This window comes from Uranotaenia lowii, chromosome 2 (genome assembly GCF_029784155.1).
Source record: "Uranotaenia lowii strain MFRU-FL chromosome 2, ASM2978415v1, whole genome shotgun sequence".
In the NCBI taxonomy this organism is placed as follows: domain Eukaryota; kingdom Metazoa; phylum Arthropoda; class Insecta; order Diptera; family Culicidae; genus Uranotaenia; species Uranotaenia lowii.
In genome coordinates this window covers 299,694,772-299,715,372 of record NC_073692.1, presented here as the reverse complement: position 1 = coordinate 299,715,372, position 20,601 = coordinate 299,694,772, and the positions used below count along the sequence as shown (strand labels likewise).

Here is a 20,601-nt window from a genome sequence, read left to right as displayed (position 1 = left end):
TTACACGAATAGCTGTAACTATGATTCAAGTAATTCTTAGTTGAAAATTTCAGCTCATTTGTGTGGAATTACAAGTAAAAAATATTTGCTCATTTAGAAATGTCATTCTGTCAAAGTAGTATGTAGACTGTTGTTGCTGTACATGATTTTATTTTTTTATGGACACTACCCAAGTAACACCAATTGTGTTGTAAGACTCTTTAAGTCTCTTATAAAACCTAAACTTGGTCTAGCCTGCTATAAAACTTTAATTGCTACTTGGGTACTGTATGTCTTTGATTTTGAGCAATCAATTGAGCTAGTAAAAATTATTCAATTGATTTAAATTGTGAGTTAAAGGATGCTCCGAAAACATGTCATAACTATGTTTCTAGCACATCTCAGTCATTTCTAGTCGCAGAACTCGACAGTTAAAGTTCTTTCTTTATGACTCAATTATTTTAGCATTCTTTTGTTCATGTTGTTTTCTTGAAAATTATCTTCAAGTGAAATTTTGTTTGCTGCAAAAATTTGCTATCCCACAATTTAAATAATCTCCTAATTGTTTTGTTACTTCATAGTAACTCAAAGTGACCTTTTCATATTACCGCGTGTTAATTGCGAGATAAATTAAAACTATTATCAGAATCTCTTAAAATTATGTTTCGAAACAAAAAAAAATCCCAAGCGAAAGGAACATTTACAAATTTGCAAACAAATCAACCCAATGAATATTAATTGAACCTAGCAGAGTGCATCGATGCCAGAGCGCTGAAAACCTCAAAGGTTATCTTTTAACGATTTCTCTTTACGGAGCTAACTTAAAACATTGAAGCAAAACACTAAAATGAAAAATTTCCTCCCTACAAATCCATTAACCAAAATCGGTAATTGAAAACAATCATAATCCGGGAAAGGTTAATACGATGATCGTTATAACGGCACCTCCTTTCGACTTCAGACCAGCCTAGCCAAGGAGGATAAAATCTTAATGATTCCCCCCATTGCATGGCGGCAGAAATAAGTGCGAACATTGCATATCGTCACACTCTTGTTGATAAGTAGAAATAATACCTACTTTTTTGGGACGATGCAGCTAAAAACGCGACCGACCAGATGCATCCGGCAAAAAGTCTCGCTCCACAAATCTTAGCCAAACCGAATCACGATTTACTTCGATGATGCGGCTCGGCAGGATTCGTAGTTCTGCTCTTTTGGCCCCGAAAAAATTATAATCTGCATGGGCTGAAGATTTAGCACAATTATTATTATTAGCATCCATTTGCCAGCCAGGAGTTGTTGTTTGTTTACCCATCTGGCTTGGCTGCTCAGTGTTTGGTGTCATGGTGTGGTACCGCGCCGCCTGGAAGCTTCCAAGAGATAAACCCCTGGAAACGACTTTTGTGCACTCACCCTCGAAACGATAACGAATGGATTATGATAATTTGTCGATGCGTTTTTCCCTCATAACTATATGGCCGCACTGTGGGACAAACATGCGAGTTTTGGATGAACTTTGTTGCAATTCTTAAAACGATTTGATAATTTTGCTTATTTGTTTTTATTTTTGATTGATTCCTCGCAGGCCTTCATCATCCTACTCTTAGGTTTTGAAATCTTTTCACTACCGGGGAATAAATAATTAACAAAGTCACAATACTGAATTATTAACTACTTGCAATTTTTTGAACAGTCACCTCACACATTAGCTTCGCTTAGCTTAGGCACATCCACCTTGGATCATGGGCATGGGACCCGAAATACTTTATTACTTATTTTTACAATTTTTCTCTGCAACGTATAAACTACTTTTTGTTTTAAATATGCTATGTTTGGGTTTTCTATAGGGATCACATTATGATCGTTTAAGCATTTCGGATCGCAGACGTGGCTCAGTAGAAGAAATTCAACATCGCCAATAGTTGCTTGGGAGTAGCATGTCACTCTCATTGCACAGAACTGATGCTCTCTTTTTATACATCAATAACGGCGCCGGCCACGTCTCAGTAGTCAATAGATAGGTTGGAAAAGAGAGTAAGGTATAAAAACATAATTTTGTGCCTAAGGACCGAGGTTACCTCTGCATCCTAGCAAAACAATTTTGTTTGGGAAGTTTTTGGTGGTAAAATATGATCAGGAAACACCTTTGACCAGTTTGATCGAGTATTTAAAATTTTATTCTTTCCTAATCAATCTAATTTTTTTTAACCTTTTTCGCTGCACAAATTTTGTTTCTGTTTACCAGAATAACAAGATTTGTGTTGTTTTATTGTGTTTATTTTGGAATTAGTAACAGATAACTCAGAATACTTTATTCAAGTAATAAGTATTTATAGTGAAGTATTTCATATTGAAAAGCTTGTTTTGAATCTTTTTTGTACTACGTAGGCCGGATATGACTAAAGAAGCTAATAATTGGTCAAATTGGATCAAATTCAATCAAACTTCATTTTATTCGTCTATTTAAATAAAGGTATAATTTTACAACCTTTGAATACAGTTACAAATGCATGTATCTCAAAAACCATTCGTTTGATCGAAATACTTCCTTTGAAGGAAATGAAAGTAATCTTATGATTATTCATGAAAAAATTTGAGAAAAAATTATTTTTTGTTTTTTGTAAGAAAAATTATCTCCCATCGGCAAGCGCACACTTTTTTCAGTCATAATATTGATCAGTTTTTTCAAATTTTTCTTCGTCTAATCTGTATTCTTGGTGACTGCATCCTTTTCCTTCAATTTCTGCTACTTTTCGGTCCATTACTTCTCTTTTACTGAAGTACTGTGAAGAAACTGAGGGCAATTTAGTGGATACAGCTGTTTCGAAATTAGCAAAACTTGATTATTTTTGAGCCACTTTAAAGCGTTTTTAATGGAATTTCTGCTGGTAAAACTTGACAATAACGAAGTAAATCCATCATGAGATTAATATTAAAGTATAATTGATTAGTACAGATCGTAGATTACGCAGGGTACACACAAGATTACTCTTTTTGGGCTTTTAAAAACAGTAAAAGCAAAGTTTTCGTTTTGAAAATTGTTATTTTTTCCGCTGGAGCAGAATCTTGGCAAATCAATATATTTTATACAAAAAAATCAGCAAATACATACTTTAATATGCTAGGGACCTCATCACGAGCAGACATGTTAAAGGATTCAAACGCTAGAATTTGTTTGATATAGGGTTTTTCATAAGTTTTTCCGTCCATCAGAAATCATCTGTCTCAAAGCCTTGATGCCGGCTTTACAACTTATGAGCTCTGGAACTAGCAAAAATTTGTTGTTTGTGGTTAGGTTTGCATGACTCATAACGAGGCAACAATTTCAGCTCATCGGAGAAAAAATTTGCTGGACATATCAGCGATGTACACTTAGTTTTTTGCTTATTAAAAATTGACAATTCTGGAATGAAACTTGACTTCCCTGATGGCCCTTAACCGTAGTTGTCGATCATATGCTTCACTCCAAGGCTTGATTTGAACTTTGTGGACATTTTTGACACCACCACTCACACACGGTAATTTTTTGAATAATCAACGGTCAGCTATCAATTTGAAAATGATAGTTTTTTAAGGAAACTGTGCAAAATATTTTTTTTTCTTTTTCTCTTGCATCGTAAATATCTCGAAATCGCGTAAATTTAAAATTTTGAAAAAAATAGGTTTATTAGCACTTTTCACAGCCAACAAAATGCTGTCAAAGTTTTGAATGTCCAAACACTCGTAAATGAGCTATAAGCAAATGAAAGTGTCCCATTTATAACAGAACTAAGCTTTATGCACTCTGACTTCACAGCCTTCGAAAAAAAGCTACTCAGAGAACAACTATTTTTTAATATTTTTCCACTATGCATGGTAGGGTAACGGATTTTTTTGGACCAGTTTTCATATTTTGGACCACCTTGTTCATCTCCCTTATAAAGCAACTAATCATGACAATTTTAAGCGCGAATAGTTGAAACCCGGGCTCTGAATATATGTCACTATTTTTCTCATGATCATTTGCTTTACAAAACGTATAAACAAAATGGTCCAAAATAAGTCCGTTACCCTATACAAGCTCAAATATATAATCTACTTACTAGCTAACCCGGTGTGCTTTGCTACACCTTTTAAAATTGATGGAAATTTAACAAAAGAGATTAATTCTTGTTTTCTTAAATATTCTTTTTCGCTATCAAAACCTGTCTTAAAATTTGCTTTTCAATCATTATTGGGTATTTTACATTAAGATTCTGTATTTATTTATTCAGTTCAGTTCAGTTCCTGAATTTGCCACAATAAATGTTTTACTTGTATAAAATTCCTCTCCCAAATGAACCAGCTGAAATTCTCTATAATAAAGACATTAAAAAAAAAATCTCTCCCAAGCCAAATTTGCTTCCATTTGCTTGATCACTTTCCAAGTCATTAAACATAAAATGATGAGAGTCCCCCTGTTTGATATAACAGGGCGGCCAGTGAACCGGGAAAACCAGGGAAAAAACGAGAATTGAAAATAGCACCGGGAAAACCGGGAAATAACCGGGAATTTGACATCGAAACCGGGAAAAACCTTTATGCAGAGAAAATTACTTTTGAAAATTTGATGTAGACATTACCTAATTGTATTTCTTTGATGAAAATACGAAATGAGTAAAAAAAAGTGTTTCCATTCTTAAATGTTCGCTTTTCCACTGAATGTTAGAAATTAAAGCCAGAATTGTTCGAAATCCTTCATAAATTATACATCTACATACATTTAGAGTTAAACAAAAAAAAAACAATAGTAATGCTATTTATAGGTACTTCTAATATTAATACAAATTTCTAAGTGTAAGTTCTACGATAAGAATTCAAAATTTGAACTCAAAGTTCGAATGACCAATTAAATTTTGAAACTTACATCGACATTTATGGATCAGAATTTCAATACTAGTTCGTGTTTCAGAATTGGAGTTTAACTTTTCAAATCCGAGTTTTAAAGTAAAATAAGCTTGTTTATTTCTCTAAATATAATGATTTATCAGAATTAAATAATAATTAAATTAAATTAAATAATAATAAAGTATTAATAAAGTATTAATTCCCCCCGCAGTTTTCTCCCAGAAAATTTGAGATTCAAAACATCAACATAGATGTACCACATGATATCATAATGTAGTTTTAAAATTAAGCAATGCAAGATTCCAAAATAACGTCCAAAAAAATCAAATTGAAAAAATATAGAAGTTTCCGTAAAAAGCAATTGTCAAAGTTTTAAAAAGTTTTTGTTAAAGACATAGAAGAAGGTGACAATTTTTGTTGAATAAATGGAATACTGGAATTAATTTCTTACTCTTTTACAGTTCAACATTACAATATTTCAATATTGGTATGAAATCTACTAAGTCTCGCCGCAATTTTTGCAGTTGTGAATAACTTTCGAATTACAAAATTGATTAACTGAAAATTTTCACCCACTTTCACTCACAAATATGATAAAATGTCTATTTGTTCGATCAATAAATCTTGTAAAAGGTATAAAGCCATGTATTCTTAAACCGTGAAAAACATAAAATATCACAAGGGAAAACCGGGAAAAAACCGGGAATTTGAAAATAGCAACTCGCTGGCCAACCTGATATAATCAAAACTCGTACCCCAATCCCTTTTATGCAAAATGTGCTCGATCATTTCTCGAGTTATTCAAAAAAAGGATTGGTAGCCCCCTTTTTTCCTCCTTTTCAAGGTCCCCACTAAGAAGAAAGAAGCAGTCTTATATTCTTATTCCCATATACTATCCTATACCAAATTTTACCCCATTTGTTTGCATTAAATGTTATCGAGTTTTCATAAAATGTGTGAGAAACATCCCCCAACCCCCCCCCCCCCTCCCCACTCCTTCAATTAATCAAGAGTAAACTTTCATTCAAAATTTGACATAGATAATAACTGTTTTCTTTGATGAAAATACGAAATGGGAAAAGTTTATTGGTGTTGTCTTTCCATTCTTCAATGTTCGCTTTTTCCACCGAATTTTAGAAATAAAAGCCAGAATTGTTCGGATTATTAAATCTTGCTTCAAAATTCTAATTTCAGAATCCAAATGTTTGATTCAGAGGTGATATAGAAAAATTTGATTAAAAAATCAGGCTCAGTATGATGGTTCAAATTTAGATTCTGAATACAGATTTGATTCAAAACTCAGAATTAAAAAGGTCGAACAAAGTTCTCTATGTTAAGACTTCAATCATGCATTCAGAATGTGGACTGAAAATGCAGATGAATTTTGAGACAAAATTCTGGTGTAAGTTTGAGACTCAATATTAAATTTGAAAATGTAAAAATACAAGTGACATAAAAGCACATAGAGCCACTTAGAGTTATACGTGCATTAAAGCTGTTTTCGAGAAAATGCGCTTTAAAGTTTTCTTTTTTCTCGTTCTTCATACATTTTTCGATTAGTTGTAACTTTCGTTCGTCAAATATAGTTGAGAACATCAAAATACGTTATGTTTTATAACTCAAAATTGATATTTTTTACTTTAGCGCCTTATTGGTCTGAAGGCCTCATATGGGTTAAGCAAACGGTTAAATGATAAACAAACGTTATATTTACCAATCATAACTTGTGAGATGCACAAATCGAAAATCCTTTGATTTTGAAAGAATATTCCAAATTTCAAAGTTTGGAAACTGCAATTTATCAATAATCTTAATTCTTAACTTTTTCGTTGAATTCAAGTACGAAGCTTTATTCAGAGATTTTGATAACTAATATCGAATACAATATTTTATTTTTGAAATTTGATTTCCGAGTTTTGAAGAATGGTTCTGCTACTTTTCTTAGAGACACAATCAATGATTTGATTGAATATTACAATACTCATTATTTTTCCTAAAGTTTGAGCCGTTCCTAATGAAGAAATGACAAAAAATCCTCTTTATTCAAATTATCCACTCATTTTCTAAAGTGAGTTTTGATTTTTGTTTCTAAAATTTTAGCTTTTAATTCTTATCTGGATGGCTGAACCTAGCTATGGTACCGGATTTTTATTTGAAACTCTTTATTGATAAATTCTGTATTATTATTTTTTTTTATCCTTTAACTTAATTTGAGTTGAATACTTACATTTGAATAATGTTCTTTATTCTAATGTTCATATTGAGGAATAAAAAATCTTCATGGTTAATTTAATTTTGTCGACTTTTTAAACTCTACAGTATTAAATTGTAATTTGATTAATTCCTTCGAACGTTATTGAGATTTTGCTCATCAATACTGAATTATGTTTAAAAAAATGATATCAATTTATGGTATTGCTTCAGACTTTCTAATTCTAATTTTGAATTTTAAATGCTGAAACTTCTTACTTTTTAATGCACAATAGTTTTAGACTTGAACTCAATGGTATTTTTGTAGTTCACAAGTATATTTCTAAAAATGAACTTTAATTTAAATTTTGACTTCGACTTTTTCAACTGAAACTTTAATGTAATGATGAAAATTTAATCAGGATTGATCTCACGAGTTTTAATAAAAGATTACGTTATTATGCGGCAAAAATATAGCTTGTTTTGAGAATAAATAAACAAGATTTATTTGTTTACACACTGCTATAGATATATCTTAAATTAAAATGGAAAAATGGATCCCTAGAAAAATTGCCCCGGCCCCCCCGACAGCTTGATCCGGCGCTGTTCTTACCCTTTCACATTTCAACATTCAAGTACTTCATTATAGGTACACAATCCTACAACTCTCACCTCAACTTTTGCAGATGTGAACAACTTTTGAATTACAAAATTGTTTTATTGAAAATATAAAGTTTTCACACATTTTCACGTTCAAATATTATAAAATGTCTATTTTTCGGTCAATAACTCTTGTAACATGTATTAAGCAGTGTATTCTAAAACCGTGAAAAACATGAAATCTCACAAGGGAAATCCTGAAAAAAAACCGGGAATTTAAAAATGAACATCCGCTGGCCGCCAACAGGGTTACATTTAAGAATTTAAAGTCTAACCGAAAAATATGTAGAACTGCCAAGAATAAATAAAAAAATTTCGATTGCCGTAATATTAGTTAAGTAAAAAAACATATTTATCAGAAAATAGTAGAAAATTGTATTCCCATTCAATGAGCCTCTAGTTCTTGTAAAATGCTTGATTTATAAATAAGCCAACGAAATTGATAAACCGCAAATGCACATTTTTTGCACTAGAGCATTTTTGCCCATCATTTTGTCCCAGTTCTTCTACTAGGTAACTGTTTTTGATCCTTTTGCATATGGTCATCAAAGTTGGGCACACTATTCCAATTTTTTGTTCCTGCCAAAAAGTAGCTGCACAAGCAAATTGCAACCAACGATCTTACGAGATCTACACGACTTCTGCCGCCTTCCTCTAAATGTTGCTGGTCATGTGGCAATGTTGCTCGACAACTCAGCGAAAGGAAACGATGTTCTTCTGCTTCTGCTGTCACCGCGGGAACTACACAAAAAAACCAAAAAAAAAGACCAATGCCAAATCGTTATCGATTTTATTATAGTCGCGAGTGAGCAAGCTCAGCTGCCTGCTTGCTTCTGACTCTGACTGACTCCATTCTTCGAGGCTAAATGGGGAATAATTCAGATTTGAACCCGGCTTTCCACCGCAGAAGAAGAAGCTGGAAGCTCTCCGTAAACGATCCTGCATCTGTAAGCAAATCGTTAAATGGAAGCTTCAAAATCTGGTAGCTCATGATTGGTAACAGAGGCGTTCTTAAGATTCAGCTGCCAGTCCTAAATGTCATCGAAAATTATAAGAAAATCGTTAATTTTAAAATATTTTCTCTAGTTTTCGCCATTTTTCGTTTGTCTTGTATAATACGTGTTTGATTCAAAGATCCAAAAATTGTCGATCTACCTACAATTCAAGAAGCTTAAGTGACGCTTCTGCCTTGTCAACATAAAAAGCAGGTATGAATAAACATCGATAAAAACCGACATTCCTTCCACTAAACGATTATTACCGCACGGCAATCAATTTGCAATAAATATGATCGTCGCTGATTCTTACACTCTCGCTAAATACTTGCCGCGGGACCACTTAAGTGTATCTCCAGGTGAATCGATATCTCAAACTCAAACAGATGTGTTACTTCTTTCTGGGGAGCTTTTAAAGATTTTTTTCCCCCACGCATCTAACCGTCAAATCTCAGCTTCTTCCTTTTCCATCCTTCCTGTGTGCAGCTTCTTTGGCGGCTGACTTTTAGCACTGACTCCAATTAAATACTTTACGAATGATCGAGACATTTCCCTCCAAGACACAACCCTGAGGGGAAAGTTGGCACAGGATCAAACACCTGATCACCGACAGATTCAAACTGGAACTGACGCTAATCGGAAAGTGTTTATTATGTGCTAAAATTTGAACGTGTTTAGTTTTTTCCTAAGCAACACATATCCTATTTCCTTTCTTAAACATTCAACGGAAATGTTTCTAAAATCCTTTTTTTATTTTTTTTTATAACAGATGTTTCTGAAAAGCCCATCGTTGCCACCGTCGGCGCCAGCCTCCGGGTCCGCAGCAGTAGCAGTATCCTGAAACGACCACCACCGCCGCTTATCTCAGCGCCACACCTGTTAGCATTAAGGCACAAAACGAAAGACTTGTAAGTACCTAGATGATTAAAGTTAGCCACACAAAATAAGACATATTTTGATCGAAAACCTCAAAAGTTTTTTACAGGTTAATAAGCTTAGTTTTCCACAATTAACACTTTGTTAAGAGGAAACATTACTTTTCGATAGAAATTACTTAATTTTTTAAGTTGGAAGAAGCTTAGTTCTGAGGCTTGAAAGGTGAAACTTAAGACTTGAGACTTGAAAAACTAAGACATAAAACATGAAAACAGAGACCTGATGCATGAAGAGTGAGGCGTCAGACGTAAGGCATGAGACTGCAGACTTGTAATCTGATACAGCAGGGTGGCCAGCGAACCGGGAAAACCGGGAAAACCGGGAAAAAACCGGGAATTTAAAATGAGACCGGGAAAACCGGGAAAAAACCGGGAATTTCAAATCAAAACCGGGAAATTTTTTTTTTTGATTTTTAAATACTTTGAAATCCTAAAATACATTCATTTCAACATGACTGAACTTTCTCTCAGAAAGTTTACAATTTATAGTCGTTTATTCCAGGATTGTTAACCATTTGGGAGGAGCATGAAAATGTCGGGATTTTATATTAATGAGTAAAATGCCGGGAAAAGGCCTGAATATTTGAAAATTCGAGATGTCTCGACCACAAACTTAGCTTATTTTTTTGCTCAAGCGTATTGTGCACTGCAGAGAATATAAAAAAAAATTTAAATTAAATAAACGTCTTAGTTAAAGATTTTTACCATTGGGTACTTTCTTTGCGAATATCTGAAAAAATAGAACTTAAAAAGCCGAATGAAGAAATATAATTATTCAAATCAAAATAAAAAAAAAATGAATTGTGATGTGAATTCATTTGTTGAAATCAGACAGCCTTCAATTGAATCCACATCTCAATAACTAAGATTTAAGCTTATCATCTATCTTATAACTGGAATTATACACTAGTCCAGAATTGACGAAGTTCGAATCGGCATCAGGAGCTCATTTTTTTTTCAGAAAAACACGTTATATTGAAACGAAACTCAGAAAATTAGCAGAAATCTATCAAACACATTTACACTGGGGGAGTTATTTTGAAGAGTCCGACTAGAATATCGGATTATTTGATGAAAAATATTTAATTTTAATAGAACGTTAAACGAGAGATATGAATTCAGTTATTCAGTTATTCAGCCATGAAGTCTTACCTCGGTCGATAAATTTACTAAAAAGCTATTTTAACAAAAATCTAATGATCAATTGTAGTTTTTAAATAGATTGAACAATGAGAATTTTTTTTACGTGAGTTTACTTATTTTCAGCTGTTTTCGATTTAGTTTACAGCACCTCAAAAATCAAAAATAATCATAACCATACTTCAAATTTTCATTTGATTAATAAAACATTTAAAAAATCTAAAAAAAGAAATCAATTATTTTGTTTGCGGCGAAAAACTGTCAAAAACGTAAGTTCAAAAATCAAATGTCTGACGAATGACATGACCTCGAAGAACTTATTTTATTTGATTGCGAAAATATTTTCTTTTAATATTTAGCTCAATTTTAACTTTTGAAAATCGGGAATTGTCCCATGCAGGAAAAATTCCAGAAAAAGATGTCACCATTTTTCTGATTATTGACAAAGTTCTGTGCGTTTATTCTGTGCGGTTAGACATAAGAGGTAACAAGAGAAAAAGTTTTCGTGTGATTCTAGTTTACATTACATAAAAAATCGAATAAAAACATGCATTTTTGAGATAGGACATATAATCTAGAATTCAGCGATTAGAATGCGGTATGCGGTGTTAAAGGTATCCAATTGATTCAGTATGAGAACCGAAATAAAATATCAGATAGCTTATCATGAATAAGGTTTATCTGAATCTGTTTTAAGAGCTTTAGAAGAAAAAATATCAGAATGTCAGTCAGTAGATTTCAATAGAAAAATTTTGAATTTCTTGAAATTTTGAAAGTATTATATGGCATCATATCAAAACTATGATTAATCTATGCGAATAACAAAAATATAGCAGTTTCTCTTATAGAAAACGAAGATGGTATGAAAGACTGAAAAGAAAGTAAGAATTTTCGGTTAAATGTTTTGGTCAAATGGACATATTTATTCGCGCATTTTGAAACGGGGGAAACCATAAAATTTCATTCGGGAAAACCGGGAAAAAACCGGGAATTTGAAAATGGAAACTCGCTGGCCACCCTGGATACAGGAAAAATTTAAAAAATGGGACTTTAGACCTGAGCTACGCGAGCTGAGACTTGAAACCTGAGGCCTGAAACTTAGTCCTGAGACATAAGAAATGAAAATTCTAACTTCTCACGTCACACATCTCACATTTCACGTTTCACTTTTTATGTTTCACTTCTCACGTTTCGCTTCTCACGATTTCCATACTACTTCTTAAGTCTCATAACTCATGTCTTAGGTTTCAAGTCATACCTAAGTTCTCATGTCATTTGACATTTCGTACGAATTTTTCGAAAATTCACTGTTTTATAGTTACTAGTGCTGGTAACTATTACCTACTAATCACTAATCACCCTTAAACATCCATCCTCGCGACAAGCCCTTTACTATTTCATAGCTACTAGCAGAGTTGAGAAAATTCGACCGTCACGCATGACTGCCTAGCTATTTTCCCTCAACATTGTAGAGATGAGATAAAGGACATGCAGAAAATAAATCATATATAATCAAAATACAATAATAGTTGTATTCGGCTAACTGAAGATAAAATTAATAAAATAAATTTCTATAGCAACGTTTGTTTTTTTTCTGGCAACACTAAGCAAAACAAACAAAACGAAGTCAGTCATTGATCTATTTTTGGGAGCGACAGACGTGTCTTTAATTTATGAATTAAGATTCGTCCGTAAAATCAAGACAGTGACGTAGTTGGTAAGATGAGCACAGATCTGCAAGGCTGATTGTTTGAAAATAGTTGTAAATAGTGAAAATGCAAAATAGGCTCCAGTAAATAAGACGGAGCGACTGAAAAAGCTAAGATTGTTATGGCTGCCGCTATATTTGTATGATTCTCCGATAAATAAGACGGAGAGACTATAAAGCGCAGATTGTAAAGCCTGCTGTTGGTTGTTACTCCGGTAAATAAGACGGAGAGACTGGAAAAGCGCAGATTGTTAAGGCTGCCGTTGATTTTTTGTTTTAATTTAGCCTTTCGGTGGGACAAGACGGATTGGCTCAGTAAGCACACACAGAAAAAAAATCTGAGGTTTACTATTCATGTAGAGCAGTCGCGCACGATGTGTGACTTATTGTTTGACCAATTTTTATAAATATAAAAAAGCGAAATCCTTTTAAAATTGTTCACCAAAAAACAAATAATATTTTATCGCTTTTTTTAAACTCAAAAATAGGATGTTGCTCTATAGAATTTTATAAACTTTATTGGATAGAAGTTATATTTTGTTCTAAGCTACAGTTCACCTCTTGTTTCTAATTCTAAAGAAGAATAACTCTAACTGATAAGGTTGAGATGAAATCTATCAATTAACAAGAATGGCACAAAAAGTAGTGAAACTTTTGGTTTAAATAAAATATTACGGAAAAATGTCAACAATATTCTCTATTTACAAAAATTTCAGTACAATAAAGCTTGTTTTCTTATTATTCTTGGAATTAAGCTCAAACTTGTTAATTAAAAAAAAATCAGCTTCTTAGATTTTTAAATAATTGAATCATTTTGAAATGTTCAATATTCAAACAAACAAATAACAAGTTTCATTTCTCACATTCCATAACTTTTTAGAGGACATTTCCATGTATAACGAACTAATATTATTCAAAAACATTCTAGATAAACTAAGTGCTACCAACGTTTAAAATAAATGAAAAATTGTTTTCAAAATTAGGCCGGAACAAATTTCAAATCCTTCTTTTGTCACTCGGAGTTGGAACATCGCAAGGGGGGGGGGGGGACAATAAAAAATAATGCGAAAAACAAATAAATTTGAATAAATCGTACGAAAGCTTGTATGCAACCAAATTCCATACTCCATTATTGAACAAAACCTATAAATCAAGTAGGGGAGAGTGAGGTATCATGGGCCATGGGGAAACGTGGGCCACTTTTAATATCTCAGATGTGTGTTGAGATAAAAATCTCAAACCAACTGTCATCGTCGTCGCTATTCATGAGCATATATTCCTATATGTTTTTGACTGAAATATGCATCAGATGCTTCTTTTATTTATCAAGCTAAAAAAAGTTTGAAAAATTTACTTACATAATTAAAAAAACACCCGCTGATTTCATCGATGGGGAACCTAAAATGCATAACAAAAATATGCTCATACGCTTATGATCTTAGTTTTGTCATGATCTTTCACGTGGAGAAGGAATTTTTGATGAAACATCGATAAGTCACACAAACGCAACCAATTTGCAAATCATAGCTTGTGGGGAATCGTGGGCCACACATCTTGAACCACCTATATTTTTATGTTTTTATACACATTCAGAACTTAAAATACGTTCTTCCTATCAGTAAAGTTTTCTTGTGCCAAATAAAGAGTTATAAAAATATTTTGTCCATCCTATATAAGAAATTTTGCCAAAACTTTCGCGAGCCAGGTTTTGGAATCCATGCGATCATACACAGCTCTCTTTTTTATTTCATCATCTGAAATTGCTTTAAAATAACGAAATGAATTAGGAAATCACAGTTTTGGGTCAACTCATAAACTTTGCATGTTATTTGGTCAATTTGGATTTGGTGGCCCACGATTCCCCACCATTTTTCAAAATCCAAAAAATATTGCTTTTTTTCAAACAGTCAGAATTTGGGGAAAATAACTTATTAAAAATTAAAAAAAATACCTTATGATACCTTGAAAATGTCGAAAAGCATACCATTTTTTATTTTCATTTTATCTTTTAAAATAAAGAAGTTATGGAACAACGAAAAAAAGTGGCCCATGATTCCCCACTCTCCCATACTTTTACTATCGAATAATTTAATAAAATCAAGATTAGAAAAGGTGGAAAAACTCACATCTTCCAAAATTTGTATATTGGTCTTGTAATCTTGCGGATATTTGAATTTTTCGTCGAAATTAACATAAAATACTTCAAACTTTTTTTTCCCCCCTTCGGGTGTTTGGAAATTTCGAAGGGGGGGGGGGGGGGGGGGTGACAAAAGAAGAAATTGATATTTGTTCCAGCCTTATCCATCTAAAAAGTATTAACAAAACCAAAAAAGAAAATTCAGATAAACCCTGTTGTGTCAGACCTTTCCGGAGATACAAAAAAACACTTCTTGTTCGGTGAACAGTCAAAAAAAAAAAGAGAAATTTTATTTCATCTCCATTTAAAATTTTAACTTTTCCCGCGAATTAAAACAATACACAAGTGTGTGCACACACTTTACAATAGAACAAACAACTCGGCAACACTATGGCAGTGGTTTAATGCTTCCGCTGGATAGTATACTTTAAGGCGTTTAAGTATCACATCAGAGTGACCAATAGTACCGAGATCGATCACACTCTGTAGCCGGATCGTTTCACAAACACACACAGACAAGTTCTTGTGTGTTGGGAGAGCTCTTATCCTTGGGCACAACCTTAATGTTGTTAGAGGCAAACCACTCCATGGCCTTTTTTCATAATGGAAGGATGCCAAACCCGGTCACACAGACAAATCATATTTCTTTAGGAAAGGCAGCGAACGCTTTCGAAGACACTCTTTTACATAAATCTCCTGGTTGACGGTCCCGGCTGCAACAAAAATGTCGCTTTTCAAGCCCTGAGTTTAATGAAATAGATAGGGGAATCGAGGGTAAAATCAGCCATAACTCCATTTTCAGAAGCGTGCTTTGACTCAAACAGCCTTCTTTCGATTCCTTGGAAAAAACCACACGAGATAGGTCTATTTTCTTCAAAAATGTTAAGTAAAAATTAGTTTTTTTCTGGATTGATTGTTTACTTAATATAGGGGAGTTAGGGGTTAAAAAGGCACTATAGGTCCGTTCGTAAGCTCGTGCTGCCTCTGAAACTACGTCCAATCAATTTCCTGGACATTTTTATTAAAGAAAAGTATTTTTTCATAGTTTCATTGTAAGCTTCTGAAGGTTGGATGCCTTCCTTCGTCTTTGAAAGCCCTAGATTCGAAGGCCAAGCCACGCATACATTTAGGCAGGACCTTGCTATGGGGGAACTATACATACATACATACATACAAAATATATTTTGTGCGTTCATCTCGAGCTCGGAGTGGGGTGAGTTCGCCTGACCAGAACCTTATGGAATTGTCTGTCTAGAATATATTTAAGGCCGGAGTCTACTCTAAAAACATGATGGATTGGAAGACCTGACGTGCCATCTAACTGAAGCCTGGGATAAGATATCACTATAAGCTCTGCGGGCCTCAAGCTTAAACTTAAGGACAAAAAAAAAATCGAATTGAACCAATAAGTTTTCGTTGGAAGTAAAATTAATTAAATTTGAAATATGAAGGTTTTGTGCTATTCAAATTTTCTGTTACTTTCAATGTAGCACTTCAATTGCCGGATGATTCTCGTTGAAATGTTCATTCCAACCTGATCGTTGATCAATAATTTAATCTTAAATCCCCTTATTACCAGAAACTTATGCTAAATCCGATAAAGCTTATTCGTGTTATAAGTACTTAGAGCCTTTTTCATCCGTCTTTACAGATTTTTCACCATCAACAACAATGCCAGTAAACCGCATTCCCCCTTCACTGCCAGTCACCTTTTTTCTTCCCTGTGCGGGAACGTCAGCGGCAACGAAGACGACGTAGCCCTAGCCAATAACAATAACAATAATTTAAGCCACAATAACAACTACCTTAGTGATGATCCGAAATCGAGTACCTTCCGGGATGTGTTCCCTCCACTGTACAACAATTACTGTGTTCAGCAACCAGCAAGTCCTACCCAGCTGTTTGCGCCTTTCGTTGGTGCATTCGGCCACCATGTGCCACATCCGCAGGACACCATTGGCCGCCATTCCCCGCCATCATCCCATCTACACCATCTGCCCTTCCTGGATCTGCCCCATCATCCGCCGGTGACAGCCCAGCAGGTCGTTGGATCCCCACAAACTTCACCGGTGCCCCCCAGTGTACTTAGTTCAAAATTGATGCCATCGATCCCTTTGGCGGCCTCGATAGCGTCGATCGCCTCGAGTCTGCCCAAGAATCACCCGCTCAGCGAATCGGCAACGGCAGCTGCCGCCTTCCATCGACTCCTACAACCGTCCTCCTCCTCGGCAACCTCCGCTTCGATGGCCAATACGGCAGCAGCAGCCGCAGCCATGGCTGCTAGTCGGGCCTTGCTGGAAGCACATCAACACCGCACCACCACCACCACAGGTAGCCGCAGTCCTGACGATCGCTACAAACCGGAACGGATCGATTTCTCTCTATCGCCACGCCCACCTCCTGACGATCACGGGGGACGTGAAGGTTCCAAAAGTGCCAGTAGCGGCGGCGTTGGAGGGATCACCAAGAACCGCAAAATACACCGATGCGATGCCAGTGGCTGCGATAAGGTGTACACCAAAAGTTCGCACCTGAAGGCCCACAAGCGTACGCATACAGGTAATGCATGCTCCGTTGCCCTCTATCGTTTAGTAGTCTAATTATTTCCTTTCTCCCGAAATTCACAGGTGAAAAGCCATACATCTGCACCTGGGAGGGTTGCGTGTGGCGTTTTGCACGCTCCGATGAACTAACCCGACACTTTCGGAAGCACACCGGCCTGAAGCCGTTCCGCTGCAAGCTCTGTACACGTTCCTTTAGCCGTTCGGATCATCTGTCGCTGCACATGAAGCGGCACTGAGTTAACTTAGCTAGTAGGTACTAGGATTTCTGTAGGCATTGTGTAGGAAAAACATCATTAACTGAAGCTACGAAGAATCTCATCCGCAATTCTCTCTATCGTTTTAAAACCAATTGCTCTCTGTCTTAATCTCTTTTCAAGTTATTGTCGACCCTCTTTGAGGTTCAATGAGCTAAGTATTTTCATCTTATAAGGTAAGGCCTGCGTGATAAATTAACTTCTCGGGATGAATAAGTCATTGATACTTAAAAAAACCCTGAGAACAAAATCAACTTCATCAGTTTCTACTTATCGAATCTATTGAATGTCGGAATGGGACCAACTTTGCCTCACTGTTCAATTTCTAACCTAGTATCATTTTTTTTTCAAATTTTCATAACAAAATGGATAAGGATGGTGCCTGACGATATTTTAATTCTAGTTGTGAAAGACCTGGACGATTGTGTAGACTGAACCTGAACTCGTGGATGTTTGCTTGGCGAAAGAGACGCATTTCGACTGTCAAAGGAACTGTCCACGAATTAACGCTACCTATCGAATCATAAGCAACACCTTTGAAATCTTTCTAACAAACTTTCGCCTTCTATTTCTTCGAATCCTTGTCTGGGAAGTATGGCAAATTTCTTTGTTGTGCCGACGAATCTTTTCTAACAGTGCTATCAGCCCCTGACTTTCGAACTTTAAGTTCGAGAGCTCACAATAATCAGGACGACTTGGCGCGGTGCTGTGAAGCCCGTTATCTCAACTTTATTTTTAAATTTCTTATTAATGTTGATCTCCTTGATTGCTACCTCAAGCGGATCCTTCCCCACCAGTGTCTCCAGCAATTGGACTAACTGCCAAACTGGAGTTGGCTTCAGATCTCCTGTGCCGAACTGGTTAAGGATTGCTTCCTGCTATTGAAGTGTTTAAAAAACGTTACTCATGTCATTTGGATATCACCTAAAGGGAAAGAATCGGCCTCCAGCAGATGCTATCTTCTACCAAGGCCATCACATTCTGGAGCCTGGAAAAGGGTTGACAATAGACCTATACAAGGTTCAGAGCCAATCCAGCTCAATTATACTCTTCAAAAAAAGATTTTATTCCCCTGACTAAGGCAGCAGCGGAGTCACCGTCAGCTTGGTCATCATATTCCAAATGTCCCTTAGTAGGTATCCAAGTACATTACCATTGATGTAATATTGACATGTGCAAAATTTTGTAATAATTCCTGACATTGTTTTGATTTCAAAAGGTAGTCGATAATTTCCTTTTAATTAGGCTTTATGGAAGCACGCTGCAGGCTTCGGGGGCATTGCCTAACTTGGAAGCTGGTCTGTAAAAAATTTCAAAGTCATATGTAGATAACTCCAAAATGTATCTTTGTAGTTTAGTTACTGAAATCTAATTTTTACCTTCTTTGCCTAAAATTCCAATGAGTGGCTTGTGGTCTGTGTAGATCGTAAATTTTTTACCATACACAAACTTTTAAATTTTTTTACAATGCTTACAACAGCGAGGGCCTCCAAGTGTAGGATTGGGTATTTCCGCTGTGCTTCATTCAGCGAAAAAGAAGTAAAGCAAATAGGACGTTCCTCTATAGAAATATTATGAGCTAAAACTACTCCTAAGCCATACACACCAGCGTCCGTTAGGTTCACAGGTTCAAAATATTCCAACAAATTCGGTTTCATGAGTAATCGTTTGCAATAATTGAAAACTTGGTCGCATTCCTCTGTCCAAAAATATTTTACATCTTTTTTTAATAATTTATACAAACAGTTCAAACGAGTAGACATGTTTGGTATGAAATTCGAGTAATACGAAAGCAGTCCCAAAAAAGCTTTCAACTCCAATATATTTTGGGGACGTTTCGCTTCCTGAATTGTCTTCACTTTTTCTGGACAAGGAAGCAAACCATTTTCAGACATAACATGGCCTAAGTAAGGTAAACTTGAAACAAAGAATTTGCATTTTTCTAGATTAACCTTTATGTTAGCCTTAGATAATCTTTCCGAGGCTAGGCTTTAAAAGTTTTTCCAAAAATTAGTACATCGTCCAAATAGCATACTACATTATCAAGACCTTTTAAAACTTGATCCATTACTTTTTGAAATATTTGAGCTGAAGACAATGCACCCTGTGGCAATCGTTTATAGACGTACAATCCTTTAATTTTATTTATTATCATAATTTTTCTGGACCTCTTTGATAATAAAAGTTGTGTGTATCGCCAGTACGATCCAATGAACAAAAAACAATTGCTCCAGAAAGAGCTGTGACAGGAGTAATGGGTAAGTATGAGTAACTAAAACTTTGTCAATCAATACTTTACAATCGATAACCAAACGGATGTTCTGATCCTTTTTTATCACGACTACGACTGGAGAGACGCTAGCATCAATCGGTTCAATAATGCCATCCTTTTTCAAATGATCCAAATAATCAACAACTTTAAAATAAATCAACCTGTAATTAACAAAATCTGTAAGTTTTCCTTGAAAGTTAACGAAGATTCATTTATTATTACAGCAAATGTCCTGTAAAAAAGTTGTACACTAAAAATTAAGTGTCACGTAATTTGTTTTTCAACCTGTAAAATTATGTTAAATTTCCTGCTCCCTTTTGCAACAGGACATTTGCGTAGTTTTACAGGAAATAGTTTTTGCTGTGTAAATCCACTGAAAAAACAAGAATGAAGTTGATTTTTCAGAACAAAATATTCAATTTTTTATACAAACATAAAAGTTCAAGTATATTCATTTAATCGTTACCTAAAAACTCTGCAAGAAATCATGAGTGAGTTTTTAACCAATACGAAGCGTTTTAGGCCCCAGGGTTTGATAAATTCCAAAATGACACCAAATCGACTCAGTCCAATATAACATTTATTTTTGTATCTTAAACTTTGATATGCTTATAAATAGTCCCCAAAACTGTAATCTTCAGACTGACCTTTTTAAATTTTTGCAATGAGAGTTTAAAAATGAGATCGTTGTTGTGGAACGGTATTAATTTGATGCTATAAAATAAGAGCCACCCCAAGCGACTAGATAACTAGTGAGTTCTTTCCTGAGAACTCACTCTCAAATCACTGATCATATGATCTTGTTGAGTGAATCGAGCAAGTTAGCATAAAAGCAATAAAGTTAGTTCGCAGCAACCTCCACCAAGTACGCATCGGTCTAATCATTATTACCCCCGTCGGC

The 20,601-nt window shown here is 34.9% G+C and overlaps 1 protein-coding gene across 2 annotated transcripts in view; it reads left to right on the top strand.

The window, feature by feature from the left end:
- LOC129750057 (Krueppel-like factor 3) overlaps window positions 1–18,109 on the top strand; it is a 582,531-nt gene extending 564,422 nt beyond the window's left edge. Inside the window, exons 4-7 of one of the 2 annotated variants that reach the window (XM_055745253.1) lie at window positions 9,460–9,598; window positions 16,262–17,169; window positions 17,238–17,423; window positions 17,552–18,109. In XM_055745253.1, the coding sequence (XP_055601228.1) occupies window positions 9,460–9,598; window positions 16,262–17,169; window positions 17,238–17,410 (1,220 nt within the window). In that variant the 3' untranslated portion in view covers window positions 17,411–17,423; window positions 17,552–18,109. Of the gene's footprint in view, window positions 1–9,459; window positions 9,599–16,261; window positions 17,170–17,237 lie in introns of both variants that reach the window. The other variant, XM_055745252.1, reaches the window with a different exon arrangement.
- The last annotated feature ends 2,492 nt before the right edge of the window (window positions 18,110–20,601 follow it).